The sequence below is a fragment of the Platichthys flesus genome, chromosome 13, assembly GCF_949316205.1.
Source record: "Platichthys flesus chromosome 13, fPlaFle2.1, whole genome shotgun sequence".
In the NCBI taxonomy this organism is placed as follows: Eukaryota; Metazoa; Chordata; class Actinopteri; order Pleuronectiformes; family Pleuronectidae; genus Platichthys; species Platichthys flesus.
The window spans coordinates 24,066,954-24,092,895 of NC_084957.1; the positions used below are offsets into that span (position 1 = coordinate 24,066,954).

General features: G+C 40.4%; 1 protein-coding gene across 1 annotated transcript; it reads left to right on the forward strand.

Annotated features, from left to right (window-relative positions):
* The first annotated feature begins 522 nt into the window (after positions 1-522).
* On the forward strand, positions 523-25,930 carry pknox1.1 (pbx/knotted 1 homeobox 1.1). Its single transcript, XM_062401929.1, has 11 exons — positions 523-1,458; positions 1,912-2,024; positions 3,543-3,670; positions 5,003-5,174; positions 6,346-6,546; positions 7,305-7,455; positions 7,760-7,857; positions 19,494-19,622; positions 19,709-19,785; positions 22,113-22,279; positions 24,093-25,930. The coding sequence occupies exons 2-11, from the start codon at positions 1,974-1,976 to the stop codon at positions 24,272-24,274; spliced, it is 1,356 nt and encodes a 451-aa protein (XP_062257913.1). The 5' UTR covers positions 523-1,458; positions 1,912-1,973; the 3' UTR covers positions 24,275-25,930.
* The last annotated feature ends 12 nt before the right edge of the window (positions 25,931-25,942 follow it).

Sequence of the window (25,942 nt, forward strand, 5' to 3'; positions counted from 1 at the left end):
TAAAGTGATAAGAAAAGATCAAACGTTTTTTTATGCTGCTATTCTGCCTTGGGGACATCATTTAAATAGAGCTGAGTGTGCAAGTGGCTCATCTGTATTTCTCTTTTAATGATTACAATTTTGACTCCGAGCCTGCCTCCCTACACACAATGCCCTAATTATCCTGGCAATTGTTCTTCTTTAAGGAGTAATCAATCAGCTATTGTTATTTGTGTGTAAGAGTGCAAATGAGAGAATCTGCATAAATAAGTGTAAACTGGAGATATGCACAGAAAATGCGTTGTGTAAATGAGGGCAGTGAATAGCGAGCAAAACCCCAAGCAGGATGCAGAGGGACGTCATGTCCCCGCCCCTTCACGAATATTCATTATCCGATCGCCCCAGCGTGCCCTTACGTGATGACGCACCGCGACAACTGCGGGTCCCGATTGCTGCAGCCGCTTGTCAGTGTGACGAAGATTGGCACCCAGGTAAGCTGTCACTCAAAATCCCTCTTTTTCCGTTCCCTATCAATCAAACAATCTGGGCCGCACGCAAAAATGCCCCGGGGCGAGCAACGCGTACCTAGTGAGGGCAGCGGAGTGTGCTCGTGAAAGGGAAACACGGGTGGCGTAGCTCCTGAAGAATTAAAAAAAACTGTAAACATAAGGAGGGGGTAAAGAATATGTCGGCGCTGTAGGAGCAGAGGACGATTGTGGAAAAGCAAAGGGCGAGAGAGCAAGAAATGAGGCCGGACAGTTGTGTAGCTACCGCGGAGGGAGGGGAAGGACAGGGCAGCGGTCTATGCGTTATGGATTCATGTGGAGAGGCTTTTAGGAACAAGCTAGTTCTCCTGGTGTACAGACAGTACTTCTTAATGCGACTGAAGTCGAATAACTGAACTCTGTTGACCAGAAATGCAAATTCCTTCACAATGTTGATTCATACATAATACTGCTAATGATAGTACTGCTAATGCTTGTTGCCCGAGCTAACGGCTTGCCTCGTATCAATCCGCAGCTACGTCCTTTTAGGACCTGGCTAGCAAGTTTAGCTTGTTTTCTGGCATTGATTCCCTTGCTAAATATGGCGCTTTGCATATAAGGAGCATCGCTCACTCATGAGAAACACTTAAAGTAAATAGTTAGCAGCCTTGTTAACGTTAGCTGGTAGCTCGTCCGAACGGCTGCCCTTTCTCGGTTGGAGTCAACGAGCTACTGCGAATGTAGTGTTAGCGTAACAGACTAGCTAGCTCAATATTGTTGAAAAGCAAGGCATACTCCAACCGAACTAGTTTGTCGCCGATTAACACCAACATAATCCTAGTGGGAGGATAGTTGTTTGCCCAAATATGATCTCAAACTTGACTTGCCGCCACAAATAATATGTGAGCAGCTAAGACCAGGCTAAAAGCTAAGTCCATCGTGGTGGGTGTGTTTATATCAGTAACGGGATATTACCGATCGTCCACTATTGCGGGTGTGAACTTATCTCTTTGTTTTTAGAGTCAGTGAATGGACATGTTTATGAATATTGACAATGAAAATATATCTTCATAAAATGACTGTTATTTTGAGTGTCACCAACATTTTACAATTTTGTCGTTTTATTACTTTATCTTTTATCCTACATTTAATGAGTATTTAATTTTCTAGCTAATTATACATGTATTAGCTTTAATGTTTAACATTAAGTCTGTTAAGTCAGACTTTTGCCAGTACATATAACATCAAATCTAGTAAATAAGTATCCACCATGATGGTGTCATCAAATATTTTTAGTTCCTTTGACATATCTGCCCAGTTCAAATAGCTGATAGTGTTTTAATCCAGACATCATGGTAGTCAAGTTACATGCCTACATTATGGGTGACTCGTGCAGGTCATGTCTATCTTGACAGGTAAAGTCTGACTGAAACTATGCATTGTGTAGGTTGGCCACCTGTCCCTGCACATTATAATGCCCCAGTGTTTGAAGCATCTGCAGTGAACGTGATGGCAGCCCAGTCGGTTTCCCTAGACAAGTATCCAAAGGGAGAGCAGCAGGTGGGTGAGAGTGACAACCAACATCTACAGTATTTTGCAGTCTTTATACAGTGATATGTCTGCCTGAATAACCAAACAAGGGTAAACAATAAATATATTTAACACTAGAACACAAGCAATTTTGATGCTATTACATCGGTTTTATATTACATTACATTACATTACATTTCATTTAGCTGACGCTTTTATCCAAAGCGACTTACAATAAGTGCATTCAAACCCGAGGGTACATACCAAGGACGACAAGAATCAAGAAAATACAATTTCTTTAAATAAAGCAAAACTACAAAGTGCTATAAGTAAGTGCCATTTAAGTGCTACTAAAGTGCTAGTTTCAAAAAGTTGTTAGTGTTTTGTTTTTTGTTTTTTTGTTTTTTTTTTATTTATTCAAGGTAAAGTCGGAAGAGGTATGTTTTTAGTTTTCGGCGGAAGATGTGTAGACTTTCTGATGTCCGGATGTCAATGGGGAGCTCATTCCACCATTTAGGAGCCAGGACGGAAAACAGTCGTGTTTTTGATGATTGTTTAGCTCGCAGTGAGGGAGCAACGAGCTGATTGGCAGAAGCAGAGCGGAGTGAACGGGGTGGGGTGTAACGTTTGACCATGTCCTGGATGTAGACTGGACCGGATCCGTTCACAGCATGGTACGCAAGTGACAACAGATTTATTAATCTGTTGTCACTGTGCTCTGTCTACTTTAGGCCACTATAAAAATGTAATTGTAGAAGGGACACTGATGCAATATGAAGCCCTATTTATGCCCAGCGTTTTTTAAATTCTCTTGCAATTTGGCTACAAAACATCTTAATTCAACTGCTACATTTGGGGGTGTCAAACTGAGAAAAATCTATGACTAATGCAAGTGATTATTTTATCCTGTTGTCCAGTCACATTGGTTGGGGATGGTGCTAGTGCTAGTATTAGGGGAGGGGATCCTAGGGTAAGAAAGCACATTGTGTGTGAAAAATGTATTATATTCAAAAATGCTATCAAATCATACCATCAGATTGGGTAGTGGTAAGGTCGGTATTGCAATGGTAATACATCACTATGGATGCAGTCTAGCCATTCTGTGGCCACAAAGAAAATCAAAGAGCCCAAACAGTATGGTTAAAAAATGCTTTAGGTGCAACTGGCCATCCCAGATGCATTAGCCATTTTCCTGTCAAAATAATTATGTTTTTACGTCTAACCAAAAGAAAAAAGTATCTCAAATCAGATTACCCAACAAATGGTGCTGGTGATTGGTAATGGAAAATATTGGACTGACAACTCATGACACAAATAACTTTTTTTGTTTGTTGAATATCACAGTAAACACGACTCCAAACTGCACAGTTAAGTTTTTCATGTCATCATGACTTTCCAAAGTTTTACATTGAACCAAGACTTTGCCCCCAGGCTACTCTGGTTCTTCACATGATGATTTCAAGTCAGTTGTTCTCTGCCTTTATCTTCACCTCTTCTATCGGTTTCTGTCTCCATTGCTTTTTTTCATTTTAATGTCTTTCTCTGCAGATGCAAGGTGTGGTAAAAGTAGGGAGTGAATCAGAGCAGAGGTTTGAGGGGACGTTGGCAGAGGTGCCCAGCCCGGCAACAACAGAGCCGCAGACACCCATGGACGCGGACAAAGCCTCCATATATCGGTAGACCAAATTCTGCATGTGTACTTGTTTGTTTAGAGAGAGAATATAACAACCCCCCTCTATTCTTAAATATCTGTCCTCCTCTTTCCCTGTTGGAACTCAGATTTGCCAGAAACTAAATTGCCCTAAGGAAACCTCACATGATATTCATGAAGCTCTCCCCTTTGTGCATGTGACTTTCAAATTTTCTCTGGTATTTGAAATTCAAAAGAGTTTGTTGAGACCAATGCTGATATTTTTCTTGTATTAACGAATGGGTCTTTTTTGTTGTATTTTGATAATATATACACGCTTCCTACTGAAAGTATAATCATGGCTGCAAACAAGTCCCACAATCTCAAGCTAATTGATGGTTGCTATTTGTAATTGGCAACTTAACTGAGCAGAATACTGAAGTTTGATTGACATCAGTAAACGTGTGTGTGTTCATATTGCATAAAGGTGCTGTAAGGAAGGAACAAATTATGATTATTTGAGACAGCAGTTTGTCTTGACTTCATTTGCTGAGTATCTATTTCATGATTTATTTTCATGCATCATAAACATCTCCTTTGTTTCAGGATTTGTGCATTTTGTAAGTATCTGCAGATCCTCTGTAATTTCTCTGGGCGAGCTATTTGTGTGTGTGAGTGCAAATGCCTGGGTGAGAGCATCCAAAGTTTCTGCGGACTTTCTTTACCTGGCTCCCTAGTAAAAAGTCAGTAGAAAGTCTGCAGAATCTGCCAGATTTTGCACAGATGCTCTCCTCCCAGATGGCAGAGGTGCAGGGAGGGGGGAGAGGGGTTGGCCATTATGTTGTGGGCTTTTCTGACACACCGGTATTAATATGTCTGCCAAGGTGGAGAGGGAGATACCTATGTTTTTTTTTCCATAGTCCTCAATACTCTCTGCAGAGACTTCCAGTCTGCCACTGTAAAATAGCAGTCGCTGTGGGTAAATCCTGTAGGGAATCCTCCCTCAGCAGGAGATCCCCTGCTGGATTCACCATAAGCCAGTGTAGGAGTTGATGACACTTCTAAAACGCAACAGACACAAAAATGAGAAATAACAAAAAATACATAGACATTGAAAACACAGACAAAAGCGTATCTAATTAATAATGTCTAATGTCATGTCCTTTATCTGCCTCCTGCAATACACCTCAACTTAATCCTGCAGTGGATTTATTTCTGTTGTGAATGTATCTTTGCAGACAGCCTCCTGCTGCGTTGTCCATGTGTGAAAGACAAACTGCGGAGAAATTCCGGACCCAATTTTCCGGAGATCCTCCGCAGGTCACATCTGATAATGACTTTAGTAACAGTTTGTGCATGTGTGTGGACACCTTCACAGACATCCCCTGTTCCCTCTGTTGGCCCTGCTGTTTGAGAAGTGTGAACAGTCAACACTGAGCTCTGAATGCATTACCTCGGCAAGCTTTGATGTGGACATTGAGAACTTTGTCCGCAATCAGGAGAAAGAGGGCAAACCCTTCTTCAGCGAGGACCCTGAACTCGACAACTTGGTAAGATAACTCTACAAATCTTGGTAGAAATTCACAGGTTTTCGGTTGTTGTGTTTACGTTTTTTCCTTGATGAATTTTGGTGGAGGATAACTCTGTAACACCCCAAGGTTTTAACCCTTTCACACAGGGAACTACATATCTATTAAACATGTGATTGTAATTGGCAGCAGAACAAGTGGAAGTGCTTTTTATAGAAGTGTTTATAGCTGGAGAGGTCGCTAGACTAAAATTTCTAAAATGGATAGAGACTTGTTTTTCTTGAGAGTCAACGTTGATTTGAATGCAGAATTTAAAGTAATTTGAGATCTTAGGGGGGGGAGTTGTAGTAACACAAGCAAATGTCTGAAACAGTTACGTTCATAGGTATTTGACCAAACTAAGTCATCGGCATGAGGTATTTCACAAAATAATACAAAATGGGACCTTTGACCTCAGCAGCATAGTGAGATGGAGTATTGTTCACCACTGTTTATTTAGACCTGATAATGAAAGTGTAGTACCTTCTGAGAATGATCAGATGTCCTTTTCAGTTTCATAAAGGCTGGTCAGGGATAATATTTTGCGGTGGCTGTAAAGAAAGTAATACATGGAGAACCCTTAAAAGGTGTTTGGTTCATTATCAAACTTTTGTTCGATTAACAAATATTCACCTGAGTAGACGGTCCTTTACACGTGGCTAGGACATGTTTGCATTCTCACAGGGAAAATAATGTGGCCTCTGGAGTTGGTTTGAGTCACTGGATCCCAGGACACATTCAGGACTTATCTGGGTACTTTCAGACCTAACTACTAGTTTTTTTCCTTTTGCTCTTGATAATCAAATCACTGTCTGAAGCATCCTTTATATTTGGAAGTTGGCTTTAGGGTTTTAAAGTAATCACCAAAAAATAAATGTTACCTAAATGTCAACCTTGTGGCTTGCAGAAAGTTGTAAAATACTGGGATAAAATCCGAAACTACATGCCAGCATCACAAAGGCAAGGAAATTATTACATGAAGTAGGACAAAAGTGGGTAAGATACCAAGTAAGACTGGTTTTTCGAGGTCAAGTCCTCAACATCAGATACTTAGAGGCCAGTGGAATGGGCATTCAGTTTGAGAAATACAATTTTCCTTTGTCAACTGTCACAAACCTTTTTTTTTGGTTTTCTTTCTATCTCTGACCTCCAGATGGTTAAAGCCATCCAGGTGCTGCGGATTCACCTGCTGGAGCTGGAGAAGGTGAGTGACCTGTGCAAGGACTTCTGTAGCCGCTACATTGCCTGCCTCAAGACGAAGATGAACAGTGAGACGTTGCTCAGTGGGGAGCCAGGCAGCCCATATTCCCCTGTACAAGGCCATGCCCCGAGCCTCTCACCTACCAAGCCCCAGGTATGAACTGTTAATGGACTGCACGCTTCTCCATGAAATGGTTAGTGATAAGCTCTCCCGACCAGGAGAAACTAACTCAAATTATTCTGTACCTCAGTCGGACTGCCCACTGGAAAATAGTTGGACTGTACAGACCTGTTTAAAAGGTTTTTTAACTAAGAATAAAATGTATATCTTGGAAATTTGGCCAAAACGTTGCGACTATAAGTCCCTGTTTATGTAGAAGTAATATACTTATGTAAAGGGCATAAGTTAGTTATATTTAATGAATTCTATTCATAATAAACATTATTATTATTTTAATTATCAATAATAATCTATTTATAAAAACTCTCTTTCCTCTCAGGTCCTATCTCAGTAGGCGATGAGATTAATATGTGTGTGCATACAGAAAGTATAGCTAGACAACATTTTTTATGTTGCAGTCACAATGACAATTACACAATGACTTTGATCCTCCTTTTGCTGTTTGTTCCCATTCACCTATTGTATACTTAGTCAGGTGGGCACAAAAGTGCAAGAAATGGTCCATCACCGTCATCATCTGTTGCTGCCTATGATGTGAAAGTCTCACTCCAGATACTGACATATTTATTGCATTTTATCAGGTTCCTTTGCTTGTAATGCATTTCAGTTTGCTTACTTCTTTAATCGGCTACACAATAAAGAAAAAAAAAAATCAAGCTAAAAGAGCAATCAATGTGGAAAATGTACATATTTGACTCAGACCTATTTTGCACGTGCCTACTCTGATGCAGAACCCCAGCTCCATCTCAGGGACCATCAGTCCCCAGGGTCAAATTGTGGTTCCAGCATCAGCCCTACAGCAAGGGAGCGTTACCGTGACAGCCGTCAACCCCACCCAGGTGGTCGCAGGTATGTCATCATGGCATACAACCCCTCCGTCAGGTAATGTACTGTTGTGATTGCAGCTCAGAAATTGTCATGTACGAGTGGGAATCTTTGGTCTAAACTTACTGTACAATGTCTGTGTGTGTGTGTGTGTGTGTGTGTGTGTGTGTGTGTGTGTGTGTGTGTGTGTGTGTGTGTGTGTGTGTGTGTGTGTGTGTGTGTGTGTGTGTGTGTGTGTGTGTGTGTGTGTGTGTGTGTGTGTGTGTGTGTGTGTGTGTGTGTGTGTGTGTGTGTGTGTGTGTGTGTGTGTGTGTGTGTGTGTGTGTGTGTGTGTGTGTGTGTGTGTGTCTTTTAATTTCAGGTGGCACAGTGTACCAGCCAGTTACAGTTGTCACTCCCCAGGGCCAGGTGGTGACACAGACACTTTCTCCTGGGACAATACGTGTCCAAAACAATCAGGTAGTACATCTCTTTTACTGCTTTCAGACATGCACTAAATTCCAGAGAATCTCCAGATGTTCTCTGAAGGGGCTGTATATGTGAATGCAAATGTCAGTGAGAGCAAAGTTTCATTGGCCATACCCCGAGTTAAAACTCTGGAGAGTGTCTGACTCTGAGGAGTTCTTTTGCAGTATTCACCACAAGAGAGTAGGTGTGTTGATGACGTTTCTAATACCTTACAGTAGGGCTGGGTGAAATATATAGATAGTTATCGCAATATAACTTTTCCTCAATAGAAATTTAAGATGAGTCGAAAAACTCATCCCATCCATGTTTTCACAGACTATTTAAGTTTTATCATGGCATAAGCATTTTCCTCGTCTCCCACAAAGACCAAGGGTGTTGCTGTAGTATCCAGACGTAACCTTGAATTCAAAATTCAGGACATAGCAGTAGGGATAGGCGTTAGATTAAATAGTCTTCATCGATCGTCGGTAGAATTAATGACGAATTTTATATAATAACTCCCTTTAAGGGAACTGACGTCCCCTTGATACACAGGTAGCTCCGTGCTAACTTGGCTAGCCTGGCCGCGGCTCCGGTGTTTGCGCTCCCCTCGTCCGTATCAGACAACGCAGGCTCGTCGTCTCCCCCAGTCTCGGGGATAGCTTCGCAGTATTGGCAGGGAACCAAGTCATTTTTTAACTCAAAATGGTCCCACTCTACACTTCGCCATGACCTCTTAATGTTTACTTTGGAAATGGAAATACACGGTAACTGGCAGCCAATCGCAGGTACCTGAGTAGGCCTGTGGCGTTTTTTGCCCCCTGTGGTCAAATGGGTAATTAGCGAATTTCTCGATGAAAAAATAATTTCATCGACCAAATTCTTAATGATCAATTAATCGATCGTTGATTAAGTATGCCCATCCCTACATAGCAGGGAGGCTGACTGTTGCCAAAACAGAATTTAGTGGCAAATTGTATCGGTGGGAGATTTTAATGCGGTTTGGGATCTAGTAGATGACGGGACTAGCAGGTCTGAGATTAGGGATCAGGAACTAGCATCCTCAGCCTTACAGGCATCACCTAAATTTTAACATAATGTTGCTTTGCTTCCCATTGCCCTCTTGGATATTGAAATTCTGCCCTCTATGGTGTTGTTTAGCAGTATTTATTGTTTTCTTTAGGTGTGTATATATATTTTAGATATGGATATTTTATTTTTATTTTAAATTTTGATATATACAATAAACTCCTGAATATTTAATCTTGAATCTATTTCCTCTCGAGCGCCGAGGTGGAGCTTCAATACCACTCTGTCAAAAAATAAATTAACATCATTCTCCGGCAGCGTTCAGAGTTCCTTATTCACTGGACTAGACAACAATATTATTTTTCAAGGATCAAGACCCAGCCACCTTTTTAGCTATGAAAATTAGATTGAACAAAACATTTTCAGACATTTCAATTAAATTACCAGCCGGAGCCATCACTACTGACTCTGCACAGATTAATTACACTTTTCCTAGTTTTTAGTCTAACCTTTACAAATCAGATGTACCATTTGACGAGAGCAAATGTGATGACCTATTGGCCCAATTAAATATGCCCGTCTTGCGGAAGATGAGGCAAACGATTTAGCCAGACCTATCTCACTTGAAGAGCATTCAGAGGGGCATATCGCCTGGGTTTGATGGCATACCACCAGAGCTATACTCAAGCACGTGCAAGCATTTTGGGGGGCAGGTGCTGAAACAAAACAAAACAGGGCACCCATCGCCAAAATTGTTTATGAAATTAAAAATAATAATAATAAATAACTAAAAAACACAGTAGGATATTTTCAACTTATATATTTATTTTGGTTAAACTAACTCAAATAATCAAATTGAATAAATTAATGAATAACAGGCAAAAACAGACAAAACAAAGCCATATTGTACAACCAAATAATATGTTAAATAATAAAACAATATTCTAACTTAATACTTATTAAAACTCTGCTCTGAATAAATTAAAGGATCTTCACAGGAGCAGCCTCTTCTGTGCTATCTCTTGAAAGAATTTGATCACTTCACTGATTTATTTCAATGTCATGCTCAATGGCAAGCAGGAGAAGGTCGGAGAGGAGGGAAGGGCGCGGCGGGGGCTTTTGAGCGCCACGGAGCATGTCGGGGCGAAATTCTCACAAGAACTCAAATAAATGCCCCGTCAGATATCAAACACATTTGGGGTGAATTGATGACGGAGAGTAATTTTTATTCTTAAATGTTGATGAATGAAGAAAGAATTGGCCTCCAGCAGAAGGGGTACTTTTCTCATCCAGGGCAAAAGGGCAGGTGCTTGAGCACCACTAGGGGTCTCTCTGTGCACGTGCCTGGCTATACTTGACCTTCTGGGATCTCCTTGGCCCATTGCTCCTCTACATGATCAGTTTCTCAATAGAGAAGGGTAGTTTTTCAAGGGACGTGAATATTGCATCGATCTTCTTACTTCTTAAAAAACAATTAATTAACAGAATGTAGTAACTATAGGCCCCTTAGTCTGCTGACTGTTGACATTAAGATTCACACCAAAGTATTCTTTCGCCGCCTGCAGCCTTCTATTTCATCACTGGTGTACTGCGACCAGACCGGTTTCATTAAGTCGCGACTTGCTTCCGATAGTATCCTACGGCTGCTACATATAATCAACTCTTCAAAAGATATTTAAACCCCGGTAGCTGCATTATCACTTGATGCAATGAATTCAATAACTTGAATGGTCCTTTTTGTGGTCGATTTTGGAAGCAATGTGAACGAATATTTTTTTCATCTTATATATCAATGCATCTTTGCAATCATAGCTTAAGTAGCTGCTAACAGCAGAACTAACTTCTACACTGGACGTTCAAACACAGAAAGTTTACCCTCTTGTTCAAGTTCTTATCTCCTACTGAGATTTTCGTCTTCCACACAACCCCACCTCTACAATTTACAGTCTCTAAAACCCTGGCAAGTCTCCATCACCTCTGGGCAACAGCACATAAATCGTCATCACAAAATCGACTTGTAGATTTCTCTTTGGAGTGTGCCAACGCTACCTTGTGATAATTTTGTGAAAGCATTCTTGTCTCCAGCGACTCCATATCTGCTTTGCTAGAAACTGCAAACAGCGCCATCTTTCTGTTCCGTACAGGTACTGTCCTGGGAATGTGCCAGGTGGGTGCAGTGCTGTGCTGGATTTCATGTGAAGAAGATGATTGGGGTCAATGGTTACAGGCTATTTGCACGGTCTAAATTATCCACAGTGAGGGTTCGACTGTTGACTATGACCATGGTTTAGTAGAGTAGGGTCTGTAGAGAAACATCCTTCAGTCTGTCTTTGGTGATTGACAGATTTGCATTTTGGGTCTCTTGCAGTCTCCTGAGTCTGCGTCAAGTCACACATTGACGGATGAATGATGCAAAGGCTCTACTCATACCATGAATCCAGTAGCCAGTGGATCTGATTTTCGTCCGTGGCTATGAGATATCATCAGTGATGTCACAAGATGCTCTTTTGCAATGACAATTGGGTGCGTCAAAGATACAGAGAAAGTTCAATGGCACAGTCTTCCTCCCACCTTAAGAAGCCCATCCGTGCAAGAAATACATCAAGCTGGTGCGGCTTGTTGTGATGTGACAGTAGCCTTCCTTTGCTCAGCAACTTTATTTCTTTCCCATAGGCCTTGCTTTGCACATTCTGAAGTATAAAATGCTCAGCACGTTCCTGTTCATCCACTGAGGAAGGAGCATGTGATCTGATTATCTTAGCGGGCCACAGCCTTGGTGCATCTGGACCATGAAGAGAACTTGGACCAACGATCCGGAATACTCTTTGGTTCTGTTTTTTTTTTTAACAGTATCTGTGCATTTCTGACTTCTGGCTCTCCTATGTACAGATCCAGCACCATATCCTTCGGGGTTGGTAATTCTTGAGATCCATCCTCGTGTAGCTCCTCGATATTGCCTCTCTCAATGATTTTGTTCATATATGTTGTGTAGTCTTCCTTGTATTTGTCATCCCTGATGAACTTTCGTCTCAAATGACTTAAGGGACATTATGAGTTGCCTCTGCCATTTAAGCAACAGCCATACTTACCTGATATCAAAAAGCTTGCTGAAATCCGACTAAGTCATTTTTCCTTATGTTTCCTTATGTTTATCAAGGAATACAAGATCCTCTTGTGAGACAGTCTTGTCATCTCCTTTCGTGTCCTTATAGTCTTACTCCAGGATGCTTTAAATATCCATTGGCGTTACTGGAAGATGTTCCTTTACATTAACTCTGTGATAGGCCGGATACTGTTTCATCCAGGCATGGGGTTGAAGCTCCAACAATGCTCCACCCTAAATCTGTAAGGATGGCATAGGATTCGTTATCCTTTCCAGATAACACCTGTCTGGGTGCTAATGTTCTTAGACAGTTGTATCTGATCAGAGGTCCTATATCACAATCCAGGAGAGGTGGCATATTATTATTTTTTTTAAATATTTTATTTTCAGTTTTATATTTTAATGTGTACAAACAAACATATCAATATACCAACAGTATAGAGACATAACAAAGGATAACAAAGGACAAAAAAGAACAAAATGCCCCCCGCCCCCCTTAAAAAAAATATAAAAATAAAATAAAATACAAAAAATAAAAAATGGTCAGTGTTCAAGGTCAATACAAACAACTACATTAAGTCATTGAGTGTTTGGTGTAAGAGATGTACCAATATAATCTAAATATGGCTGCCATAAATTTTCCAAAAGGAGTTATATCGCTTTCTGAGACAATAAGTAATTTTTTCCAGGGGGATGCAACTTTTTAGCTCAACAGACTACCTGTCAGTAAGAATAGGGGAGTCAGATTTCCATGACACTGCAATGCACTTCTTAGTCACACATAGAGCAACTTCAATGAATTTGAGTTGTGAATTGCTTAGAGAACGGCGAATACTTGTTAAGTTCCCCAATAAACAAAATTCAGGGTCCACTGGAACATCTACTCCCGTGATCCTGGTTAAAGTGGTGCAGATATCATGCCAGAAAGGCCTAACTTTCATACACAGCCAGGTACAATGCAAAAAGGAACCAACTTCAGGATGAGAGGTGGCATATTATTTGATTGATTGATATTATTGACAATTCCCTCTAGGTGAGGCCATTGTTTTGCTGTTTCATATGTGGGTATATGATTACGGTTCACTGGATTTGGTCTTTACTGTAGGAGGAAGGAAGGTCAACATGAAAGCTTGAATTGTAGCCTCTTAAACGGAGTCCAAATACAGGATTAATTCGGTTGTTTTTTTTAACGCATGTGCACAAGGACCTTCCAATATACCCACAATTCCGCCCACCCTGCACTAGTCGCCGCTCTAATGCAGTCAGACGGCAGCTGTCATTCAATTAATTAAAAAACATGGATAATTCTGATGAACCTGAGAACCTTCTGGACGGAAAGATCGTTTTCCAAAAAAATAAAGATGGAACATTCAATAAAACCAAGGTTACATGTACACTCTGTGGGAAGACGTTATCGTTTCACAGTAGTAATACCAGCCTAAAGTACCACCGCAACGCGAAGCATGCGTTGGTTGGCGAGGGGCGTTCAAGTGGAATGCGCCAAACCAGACTCACTCGCAGGACACATTGTGCAAAAGAAGCGGTCAGCTTTACTGTCATAGAATGTGAACAAGTTAGTTTGCCTCACCAACTGGCTAAAGAACGATTAGCAAAGAGGACCTTTAGAGGCATTAGATTGTGTCATGGTGTGGTTAATAATAATGTGGTTTGATTTAAAAAGAAAAGAAAAGTTTTTTTCAACCATACAATTGCTAAGAAGCCCAATTCTGTTTAGGATGAAGATTATATTAATGTTCCATATGGAAGAGCAAAGAGAACTGCTAAAGAACTGCTGAGTTGCAGAACCATGGTTTTGTTTATTTATGATTATTAAAAGAAAACATGATAAATATATATATATATATCCGTCTTTTGTCATAAATTGTTTGTTTTCACAAAAATATACAGAGAAATCTAGCCTGACGTTGTCATACTCACAATTCTAGTCAGAATGTGAGTCTGAGACCGCTCCATTGGGCTGTGATTATTGGGCGTGTTTCAACCAAACCAGGAAATAAAATTCCTCTTCGCTCAATTGGATAGACCTACAACCAATCAGAGCAACATAGTATGTGACGTATGTAAAGTGACGCATAGTTGTTGTCAACAGAACTCAGCTGCATGCACGCTGGAAGATGTAGAAGAAGATCAGTAAAAACGATTTAAGGATACATGGAGAGCTTACCAACACGATCAGCATTTTTGAGAGAAACAGTTAATGTAACAGCCCCCCCCCCCCCCCGAACATGACGCAGAGTTTCTCTACTGATGTCACACGGCTCTTTATTGTTCACTTCGTAGCCGTAAATACACCGTAAAACTGGAATGACATTAAGTATATGATATTTTAATCCATAAAACCAACACAAACGTTAAAATACAATAAACAAACAAATCACCACGAGACAAGTTTGATGCGTTAACGTGACATAGCGACTCCCGTTCTGCGCTACCTGCAGCTAAGTTAATGGGACCAGCTTCCTTACCTCGTTCCGCTGGCGAGGGGTGTTAAACTATAGTTTTTGACAAATTTTGCACAGCCCGCGTCCGGTCATTGTTCCTTTTCCTATCCTTGTGCCGGCGCTGTACGGCAGGTGTCTTATTGCACTGGTCCGCAAGCGAGGGATCTGGTGCGTCTATTAACATGGCCCGCTCCTTAAACGGCAGGTATTTATGCGAGGGGAGTCGCTACGTGTACAACAAAATAAGCCCAACACAAAATAACAGAATAAAACAGTATGCATAAAGTCGCAGGTGTAGCAGTCAGTTACAGTAAAGGTGAATGCACGTATGAACAAGTTATCCGTTTAGGATTACAGCTCCACAACACATCAAACAAATCGTATCGCATTTGTCGGTCCTGTAAGAACTTAATAACACGGTTGGAACGCGACATTCCCGTGTCCCATCTTCTTCGCGACCATCAGGGCCAGCTGATAGATTAAACTTTTTCCGAATCCCGTAGGAAGGACGGCAAAAACATCTTTTCGATCTACAAATGTCTTTCCCTTCCATTAATGTGACAGTGATCTGAGGATTCCAACAGGCTGCTAACCAATCAGGGGCTTTCTGTATCAACTTTTGGTTTTCTTCAGTAACTAAGAAGTCTGAGAATGTCCTTAACCCTTCAGCGTCCGTGGGATATATTTTCGACCATTTTGACATCTTCTCCCTGAAAGCTCTTTGGACAACAAATGGCATACACAACATAACATTATTTATTTTATTTGATTAGGACAGTGCACATTAATCAATATGTCAGCCAGAGCATCAATATAAATATGCCGGAGTTAGCTTAATTGCTAATTTTCATCCGTTGTCCATAGCGTTGGTCTAGCTTTTTTCCATGCATCTCTGTATGATTCATAGTCATTGCGTTAAAAGGTGCCTTCAAGGCATTTGTGTGCTGAGCCAGTGACATAAGTTTATCAGCTGAAGTGATAATTTTGCGGTCGATGAGGGACATGAATGAAGCCCTCCATTCAATATAGAGAATTGGGTCTCCACTAAACACTTAGGGCACCGGCATTGGGAGTCTGTTTATGGCTGAGACACGTTAGTATGATATGCTGGTGCAACAATGTGAGGGCCACTATAGGCCACACTAGGCTGCTCTGATCAACGGGGTAAAATAAGAAAGCTTATGTAAAATCTTTTTAAATAGCAAAACGTTACAGTATAAAAACTTACTAGATATGGTGATTATAATAAATAATTATCGCAAAAGACAACTTTAAGTGTGATAAATGATATTCCATGTGCCATGCATTCACGCAGTGCATGTCAATATATAGACCGCTATCATGGTAAAGTTCCCTTACTTTATATAAAGATTTTCAAACCATTGATGGACTTGTCCAAGGTTTTCTGCATAGAGAATTTTGCCGCTTCCACCTCCCTACAAAATTCTAGGATAGTGGAAACTGCTAGAGATCATGTTTGTCCTGTGCCAAATTGATGTCTGCAAGCAGTTGATTACTATTAAAGTATTGCATAGCTTATTTATTATAGTCCCAGAACCTGAGAGAAAGGTAACGGGGCCGGACACACTGACTCGGTCTCTCGCTCTCTCATGCTCTGAGTTAAATCCTTCTTCAAAGCAGCACGCTATTTTCATCAGCCTGTCCTGCTCTCTTCCTCTCGCTGACATATACACACCACTCAGTTTTGCTCTATTCGGTTGGCAGTTTGAGCGCGAATGATAGACACACAGAGAGAAGCAGTAAATTACTGACAGAACCGGTAAAATGTTTTTACGTGCCAAACAATCAATCAAATTTTATTTGTATAGCCCATATTCACAAATCACAATTCGTCTCGTAGGGCTTTAACATGGTGTGACATCCTCTGTCCTTAACCCTCAGCAAGTGTAAGGAAAAACTACTAAAAACCCTTTTAACAGGGTAAAAATACATAGCAACCTCAGAGAGAGCCACATGTGAGGGATCCCTCTCCCAGGACGGACAGAAGTGCAATAGATGTCAGGTGTAGGAAAACATCAAGTTTTTAGCAGCATTGATGAGGGTAAACATTTTGAAGGATAACTTCAATACTATATGTCCAGCAGTCCTGCTGCAATCAAAGTCTATGGTCAGCAGCCAGCAAGATCATGATCCGCCATCCAGATCGGATCCACTATAGTCCACAGTCATTGTCCACTGATGCTTATTAGGATCCATCCTCAGCTGCCGACTCGGTCGTGGTCCACCACCATTATATGATGCCAATGCGACACAGGATTCACCATTACCACTGCGATCAGCCCGCACGATATAGAATCCGCCATACTGGATCCACCATTGCGACCTCTGATGCGCGATCCACAATCGTAATCCATGGTGCGGCCACAGCAGGCCCGGATATGTGGGCGATGAAGCAAAGGGACTCGGGGAAGGAGTCAAGTCAGTAACATGTACCGATGAGATAAGACTTACTTCGATGTGATAGGGATGAAGGAGAAGCTGGAAAGAGAAGCTCCGTGTGTCATGTGTCATAAATTCCCTTTGCGTCTTAAGGCCAATGTATGCTTTTCCGTTTTGACGGACACGGACAGATAGGACCGCCTTTTTCGCCGTAGAACCTCCTCTCCTACACTTGGTAGTAGTTAGTATCGGGAGTCCCTGCTGACTGTGTGTGGAAGCATGGGGGGAAGCTAGCTGCCTCCGTGTAGCTTCAAGCTGTTGAATTAGCAACGCAGTTTGGAAACAAGACCGGGGAACCGCTGTGCTAAGAAACGATAACATAAGCATTTTGACCCGCTGGGTGTCACTTTATTTCAGCAAAAACTGTCATGACGACAAGTAAACCTGAATTCTGAGAGCGGAGTGCTCTAGTGGGTTGATAAGGTACTAACAGCTCTTTGAGGTAAAATGGCGCTATATTATTAAGGGCCTTGAAGGTGATGAGGAAAACTTTAAATTCTATTCTAGATTTAACCGGAAGCCAGTGTAGCGATGCTAATACTGGAGAGTCTTTAACGACTTACTGCTGGAGCCTGATAGTAATGAATTACAATAGTCCGGTCTAGATGTAACAAAGGCGTGGACTACTTTTGCTGCATCTTTTTGCGAAAGGACATGTCTAATTTTTATAGATATTACGCAAGTGGAAAAAGGCTGTCCTAGGAATTTGTTATAGGTGTGAATTAAAGGACAAATCAGGATCAAAGATCACTCCCAAGTTCCTGACTGTATCATTGGAAGCTAGGGCAATGTCGTCTAGCGCAGCTATATCATTAGATAATGTATCTCTAAGGTGTTTAGGGCCAAATATTATAACCTCTGTTTTATCTGAGTTTAATAAGAGAAAGTAGCGGGTCATCCAGGTTTTTATGTCCTTGAGACATGCTCGAAGTTTAGTTAATTGATTACTTTGTTCAGGTTGTAATGACAAGTATAACTGTATGAAGTGACCTCAAATGATCACTGTAAGCGGACTTAGTGGATTTGTGAATGGCTCCCTGGGTGGTGGCGCTTTGGCTGGCTGACCCTACCCCTCTTCTGTCCGTGGTCTCTGCGTCCGTAGCCAGGTGGAAGTCTTTTAATAATACCATGTTGTTGGATTAAAAATAATGCATACAATTTTTCTTTTTCTTCAGTGTCTGCATAGACTACTCACTATATAGGGTCTGTTAGCAACAAACCCTAAGCAGAAAGACTAACCCCCTATACTTAAGCATTTGTTTATTTATCGTTTGTCATATTGACATCGCAACATTCATGTTTCATATTGCATGTTTTCCTAATATCGTGCAGCCCTAGGTGGATGTGCTGTTAACAAAAACAAGTCATCTCTGCAGCGGAATAAATCAGCAATTTCGTGCCTCTGCCTGCTGTGCCACCCCTCAGCTCCAGAGATTTTAAGGTTGTTGTTAACGCGTCCAAGCGGAGAATCTCCTGCTGCATTGTTCATGTGTGAAAGGCAAACATTGGAAAAGGTTTGGAACCAATTGTGCGGATATTCTCCAGAGTTCATGTCTGAAAATTGCTTTGTGACTGAGATGCTCTTGTATTGTCTAAATCAGTGGTTCCTTATAAAATAGGCTGTAGAGGGCTCCAGAGTTTGGCCATTTTAGCAGTTAACCTTTGCAAACAATGTAAAAAGTGACAAATTACACTCACTCCAAAAAACATTTGTTTTCTTTGTCAGTTTTAATGACACTGTTTACATCAAGATTGTATGGAGTTAAATTAAGTAAATATTTTGTTTTTAGTTTTGCACCTAACCCGTACCACTATTGGTCTTAAAAGCCAGGAGGAATATTTCCTATCTGACAGCTGAAATGGTGTGAGCATGGTGTGAGGGTGTTTGATCCATTACACTCCCTGTTTTGGATTCTTAATGTGGGTGTAACTCATTTTCTGTTATGTTAAAAAAAAAGCAGATTTTTTGGTCTGACTTGCAGACATTTGGGATCAATGTCGGTCTATCATTGGATTTAAGATTTATTAAACTTATTTCAAAGCTTTTATTCCAACCACTGCTCCACTCTGCCTCTATGACACATTAACATGATGCAATTGGTAGACAATACATAAATAAAAATAATATATCAATCCATAAAATTCGCACAGCCCATATTCACAAATACCAGATTGCCAAATAGGCTTAACAAGGTGTGACATCGTCTGCCCTAAATTAGGGAGGAAAAACATGGAAGTCTTAGAAGTGAGGAATCCCTGTCCCAGGGCAGATAGAAGTGCAATAGATGCTGCTTTACATTAAAATAGTTCCTCAGTGACAGACTTTGACCTCAATAAGTAACTGTAACTCCATAATTGTTTTGTGGACTCAAACACTTCACCCATCCCTTCATCAGCATAGGGGCGAGTAGATAATGAGTGAATTATTATATTTTTTGGGTGAACTTGTTAGGAAAGATACGATAATTAATTCAGAGTTAAAATTATAAATCAACACTGAAACTGTTGAAAAGGAATGGAATTTGAACAGAGCAACATGTTGATGTTGACAGACAAATGAGAAGGTGGACTAATTCATGTTTTTTATTGCTTAGCTCCAACTGCAGTTTCACCAGGACTTGAATCTCTTTAATCATGATGACAATTCAACAAAGAACAAGCGTGGTGTTCTACCCAAACACGCCACCAATGTCATGCGCTCATGGCTCTTCCAGCACATAGGGGTGAGTCTTTGTGTGTCAAATCATTTCCTGTGTAATGCTTAAAAACACTGAACAATGAAACATTTCCTCTCCATTCTCTTCTTTAGCATCCATATCCAACAGAGGATGAAAAGAAACAGATAGCTACTCAGACAAACCTGACACTTCTGCAAGTCAACAACTGGTGAGTTGTGGTGTTTTGGTAACCTGGTGTTCCATAAAGACACAGTTCAGTACCATGAAACTTTACCATCAAATGTCACTGTCTGACCAGGAACTTTTTTTCTTGATTTTCATCTTTCTAAGCCATTTTGTTTATTTGCTTTATTGTGGTATTCAAGTCCTGAAATGATTGGAGACCAGTGTCCCTTTTTAAATATCTAATTTGGTGTGAACCCCTTTCATTGGGAAAAGCTAATAGGCCTCTTTCCTATAAGTGGTTTGTTGTTTTTAACTGATGGAGAGTTAAGGTGCTAAGGCATTGAATGCCATCTGAATCACATGTTTAATAACTGGGCCTACCCAAAGCAGACATTGTTTGATAGAGCTGTTAGTGTTAATGATATCCTGAAGTCTCTGAGGAGATACCAACTCTTCTTTTAAAGGGTACCACGACGCCAGAGACGACCTGGGATGAAACCAAGTAATTAAAAGTCTTAATGAGAAGGATTAAAATTCTAAATTTGGGACAGCCAGCCCTCATTCCGCTTCATCTATTCAGCAGTGGGAATTTGAGTCTGGGCTGTTTGTGGTTCCAATTTTCTTTTGAAGATTCTGCCAATGACGTTAGCCTTCTTTCGGGGGCCGCAACTCTAGATCCTGTGGGCACGCTAAATATCCGGTTGGAGTTTTTTCATGGCATAGAACCATTTGGGAATCATCCGTTCCAGAAACTGTACCGTGGGTTCCCTTTCCGCTTTCTCCAGTTAACCATATACTCGAATGTTGCACCTACGGTACTCCAAGCCCACATTCTTTTGCTCAAAATGCAGCAGCTTTTCTTGCACGGTGCAGTAAATTCTTTCTTGGAATGAATTTTTAGGTGAGCAAGTTCTTCAGCTGAAAAAATTCTTGAGGTGATAGATACCAGCTTTGTTAGCTACCTACCTGCTGAAGGCTAACATCAAGCTCCTCCGGCAGTGGGGCGCTGACCACTTCAGCAATGGACTTGATATCTTCCTCTTTCTTAATATTTTAGCCATCTTACCATTTACCCCATCTAACATTTAACCGTAAAGAAAGCAGCCTGTTAAACGTAAAATTGTGTAAATGTACTGTAATAATAGGATTAAACTGTCAGAGAGCTCGAAAGTCAGGTAGCCAATAGGTCCATGCGACCAACCGGAAGAGGGTATATAAATAATTTTAAATATGGCTTCTACACAACCTTGGTGGCAATTACCGATAACTTGCGATGAGTCTTTTAGAGGTGGATTTGCATAAGCGCTTCTGGTCATTGTCCTGCTTGCGTAACCCAGCTGCATTTGATCTTTAGTTTACAAACTAATTTGACCATTCTGCTTCAGGATATTCTGGTAAACGGCAGAATTCATGGTTCCATCAATGCTTGTATCCAGTTGCTGAAGCATCAAAGCGGACAGTACTTTGACCAACTTCCATAGCGATTTTTGTAACTACACAATACGACTGACCCTGGAGGTTTTCGTCCTTATCTGGTTTGCTTAATCCTTACCCTTAACCGACTTCTCTGAAGATCACAGCTGCACTCTCATCTCTTGCGTTTGGCATCAAGACTTGTTGACAGTGATTGGTGCCTCCTTCTTGACATGTGTGCTGTCTTTGAATGCTGCTGTTTGTCTTTGAATGCTGTTGTTTACGGTCTTTATTTTCTCCTTCTGTTTTATTTATGTGGTTTATGAAAGGCTTTCCAAAAGTTAAAGAGTTTCAAAAGCAAAAAGTAAAACTTTATCAATCAATCAAATTTGATTTGTATAGCCCATATTCACAAATTACAATTCATCTCATAGAGCTTTAACAGGGTGTGACATCCTCTGTCCTTAACCCTTAGCAAGAGTAAGGAAAAACTACTAAAAACCATTTTAACAGGGTAAAAATACGTAGAAACCTCAGAGAGAGCCACATGTGAGAGATCCCTCTCCCAGGACAAACAGAAGTGCAATAGATGCCACGTGTAGGAGAACTTCATCATGCTCTTGAATTTCTTTAACTTGCATAATTTCGTGTTGCTTTCTGAAACATTTTAGCCTACTTCACATTATCAGGCGGGTTCTATTTAAGTGATGTTTAGATTGAACATGTCTGGCAGTAATTATGCCTGGCTTAAGCCAGTGACATTGAACCAAATTATCAATTTAATTTGTTTAATTGGTTGGTTATTGGATGATTTAAAGGGGGATATGATTTCATCACGGTCTGTCAGCGGGTGAGGTGTAAAGGCCATCAGCACCTGTGAGAAACCACAAAAGCCCAAATTTTAGCCAGAGCATCACAAAACACGACGAAATAACTGAGGTTGTTCTGTTTCTCCAGGTTTATAAATGCACGGAGGCGGATCCTGCAGCCCATGTTGGATGCAAGCTCCTCTGAAACACCCAAAACTAAGAAGAAAACGCCTCAAAATCGGCCACTGCAGCGCTTCTGGCCTGATTCCATTGCCACTGGGGGAGGCAACCAGCAGCATATGACTATGCCAGATGGTACACAGCATTGTTTCTATTTACATTTTGTATTTAAATTGAAAGGTTATAAAAAAATGTTCTCACAATGTTATGACAAAAAGAAGAAAAACCTTACAGTCAGAACTTCTGGTAAGTATTTGAATGTTCTTTTTTTTTTATGCTCTGAGCTTCAGCATGTTCAATTTGAAATAAAATAATGGATACTACAATAAACTCCCAAGTCTCAGCTTTAATTCAACCAATTTCTATAAGTGTAGAAATTACTATTTGGGTGATTATAAAAGTAATTTGACGGATTCACCTAAGTCCAACAAATAATCATATTAACATTTTTATGTAAAACCGTACTTTTTTTTCTATCCTTTTGAGTCTCACATTTATCTTGACTTGCATACGCACCTTGTCACTCCTAATACGGACAGACAGCTCAACCTTAATTATAAACCACCTCAGCTCCTAGCCAACACACCTATCAACCTTCTGTGCATGAACTAATATTGAAATGACGTGCAGCTCCTGAAAGTGTCCAATTATTATTTTTGGAACCGCTAAATTTGAGCACTTTGTGTCAAGAGGACTTTACAAAGTTCTTTCTATATTAACACAAACTTACTCAAAGCAGACTAAAGCATGATATTTCAATGTAGGATCCATTAACTTCTTATTCAATGTGCTGAAGCTCAGACAGGATACAAATTTGTAACTGTTTGGATAAGGTCTCAATACTTAATGCATTCCCTTTAATATACTGCCAATTATCTACTCACTACTATGCTGATGGAGGGGTGGGTGAAGTGTTTGAGTCAATAAAAACATTTCTTGAGTCTCAGGGGAAAACTTTGTTGCAGAAGAGTCCAATACAATTGAAGTCAATGGTGACCTAGACTTCAGACGTAAGGAAACGGAAAAAAACATAACATGCCTCCATCTGCTTGTGTAGTGTCATCCAAGTGTCTGCAAGCCCCGACATTCATATTCAAATTGAAACAAGGTCATTTACACCATGTTTTTATGCCTAAAAGTCCACCAGTAGTGGCTAAGCTAGCGGATGTAGCTACGTGATGGTGTGTCCGAGGGTCCGTGAATGCACCCTCTAGGAATATATTAGCAGGCATTTCAATTCTACAGTTCTAGTTTGGTGATGGATCAATGGACATGGATGATTCCAGTCTTTCACAAATCTTTAGAGATAGCTAATGCTGTATTTCACAGATGATTATTTTATGCTGCTCTTTACTGAAAGGGTTTTGTTGCTCTTCTTCCACTACACACAAAAAGTATAATTGTTTCATTGTATTCAAGTCAGGCAACATACTTGCTTACATCATAATTTTGGTATTGCTTTTTCATACTGTAAGATTCCTCAACTCTTCATTCAGTACTTTGATTTAATCGTTAATTCACTGTGATCAGTGTCGATCAATGCTGCCATCTCCCTTCCACTTGTTGGCCGCATTAACAATCTGATTTAATGATGTGATGCATCCTTCTAAGACTTGCCAGAGATTCCCGGTATAATGTGTGCTTAATTAAATCCTCCGCCTTTATCAGATTAAGACTCAGTTCAACACGAAGAATCTTTCTCACATCAAAGGAAGCAGTCAGGATAGGCAGCGTAAAAATCTTCCATAGTTCCGAAGTTGCAGTTAAACCAATAAATAAAAGATGTAATGAAATAACAGTAGCAAGCCAAGAACAGTTTATGATGAATCTGATTTGTTATAGCTGAACATGTTAACAGCAGCACTGCTCGGAGACTTGAGCCTCAACAAAGTTATTTCTCACTCAAACTTGTTCTTAAATGGTATTTCTTTCCCATCATCGCTCTCAGGTACGATGGTGACGATGAATGTGGAAAGTCTTCATAGCCTGACATCAGATGGTGCTACACTGGCGGTACAACAGGTGATGCTGGGAGGCCACAGTGAAGATGAATCAGGAGACAGCGGAGATGAGGACGATGATGCAGACATGGCCGGGCTGGGCCTGGACAACAGCGACTCACTGCAGTAGAGAACATGCTCCCTCACCCACGGATCTACACGTACACACAAGTCATGCGTAAAATGTTCTACACAATATATGTACATTCTCAAACACATAAATCATAGTACAGACATAAATTAGGTTTACATATAGCACAAAATGGGACATAACAGAAGCTGTCCTGCACTCTTCCAACCCTTCGCCCTGCTGAACGGCGTTTTTGCTGTGTGTGTGTACATCAGGAGTTTCATTTCAGAAACTGTTTTTTTTTTATTGTTTACTTGATGTAGGCGAGTGCACTTTTTTTATATTTAAGCTCAAAAAGATTAAATCAAACAAACAGGAGAAAAAATAAGTGTTAAAAACACTCAAAGCAAGTTTGTATGCTCCGTTAATAAATTCTGACTGATTGTTTTTCTTTGCCCCTGTTCCCCATTTTCCAGCTGATTTCACATATTGATGCCAACATACAAAAAAATTTGTATCTGTAAGGGATTGTCTTCACTTTTTGCATGCTTGTGTTTTGAATAGATGTGTACACTGTCTCGACCGACTCCACAGCTCTCACACAGATCCCTGCAGGCCAAGCAGAGTCCAAGTGAAGAGATTGAGGGGGAAAAAAAGAAATGCTTATTTTATATACAAAAATATGAAAATAGTGGGGGTTTTCTTTGTTTTTTGTGTTCTCCTGTTTTGTAAGGAGTATTCATGTACAGATTCATAATTACAGGTAGCAACCCTGTTTTCCAGGGTTCTTAGATGTTTTCTAAAAAACAGAAAAAGAAATTGAATGCTGATGAAAATTGCTATTTAAATTGGTTTTAAATTTACAATTCTAACAAGGCCTTATGTGTGTTTTTTTAACTACATTTTTCAAGAAGCACAAAAAGAGTCTGACCCTTGTTGAAATTGGTCAAATAGACACTAAACAGGAGAACACTTGTGGCTCTGTAAAGAATTGTTAATAATGTTCCTTCTTGTGTTGCAACATCAGTTTTCTGACACAGTAACTGTCGTTCTTAGAATAAAAAAAAAAATACAGCTCCACTTTTATCCACATTGTGTGTACCATACATTACATTTTTAATCAGTCTACATTAATAGTGTAGGCATCACTTTCTCAAATGCACAATCCAGAACACTATGCTAATCACACAATCACAAGGGTCTGAGATGGAAACACATTGGAGAGTAGTCTCCACAGTGAGATATGAACTTCATCATCAAGAAGCAGTGAACTTTTCTTTATGCATTTATACATGCTACTGCAGTGAGAAAGCATGTGGAAAGTCGAACTCTGCTCATTGCCAGCCTGAAGGACTAAGCTGCAGCCTCTGTTGGTTCCCCTGTTACTACAGACACATGTAGTTTAACATTTGAAATGTCCGTATCAGTTTTTCTACAGCACAAATTGGGGTGCCTCTTGTCTAAATATTTGTAATATTGTACTGTACAACAGTTGTCTGTCAATAGTTGCAGTTACCTAGTTTATATCCCTCTTTCAAAGTTGAGACTTGATTGGTAGGTTAATGTGACCTGAGGTTGCAGAGAAGCTGGGTAGGCCCTTGCTGAGCTCTTGGTCCCTCACTCATGCCATCTTGCTTTTTATGAAGCTCTGTTAACTTTTCATGTCTGTTTTGCCTTAGAGCTTTCTATTTTGGAATAAATGATGCCTAAATCTGCTGTGCACTGTCT

Coding starts and splice junctions, on each gene's coding strand:
- pknox1.1 (XM_062401929.1), top strand. CDS start 1,974: ATGGCAGCCCAGTCGGTTTCCCTAGACAAGTATCCAAAGGGAGAGCAG. Junction 6,547..7,304: donor TCTCACCTACCAAGCCCCAG/GTATGAACTGTT, acceptor ACTCTGATGCAG/AACCCCAGCTCCATCTCAGG. Junction 22,280..24,092: donor GCATATGACTATGCCAGATG/GTACACAGCATT, acceptor CATCGCTCTCAG/GTACGATGGTGACGATGAAT.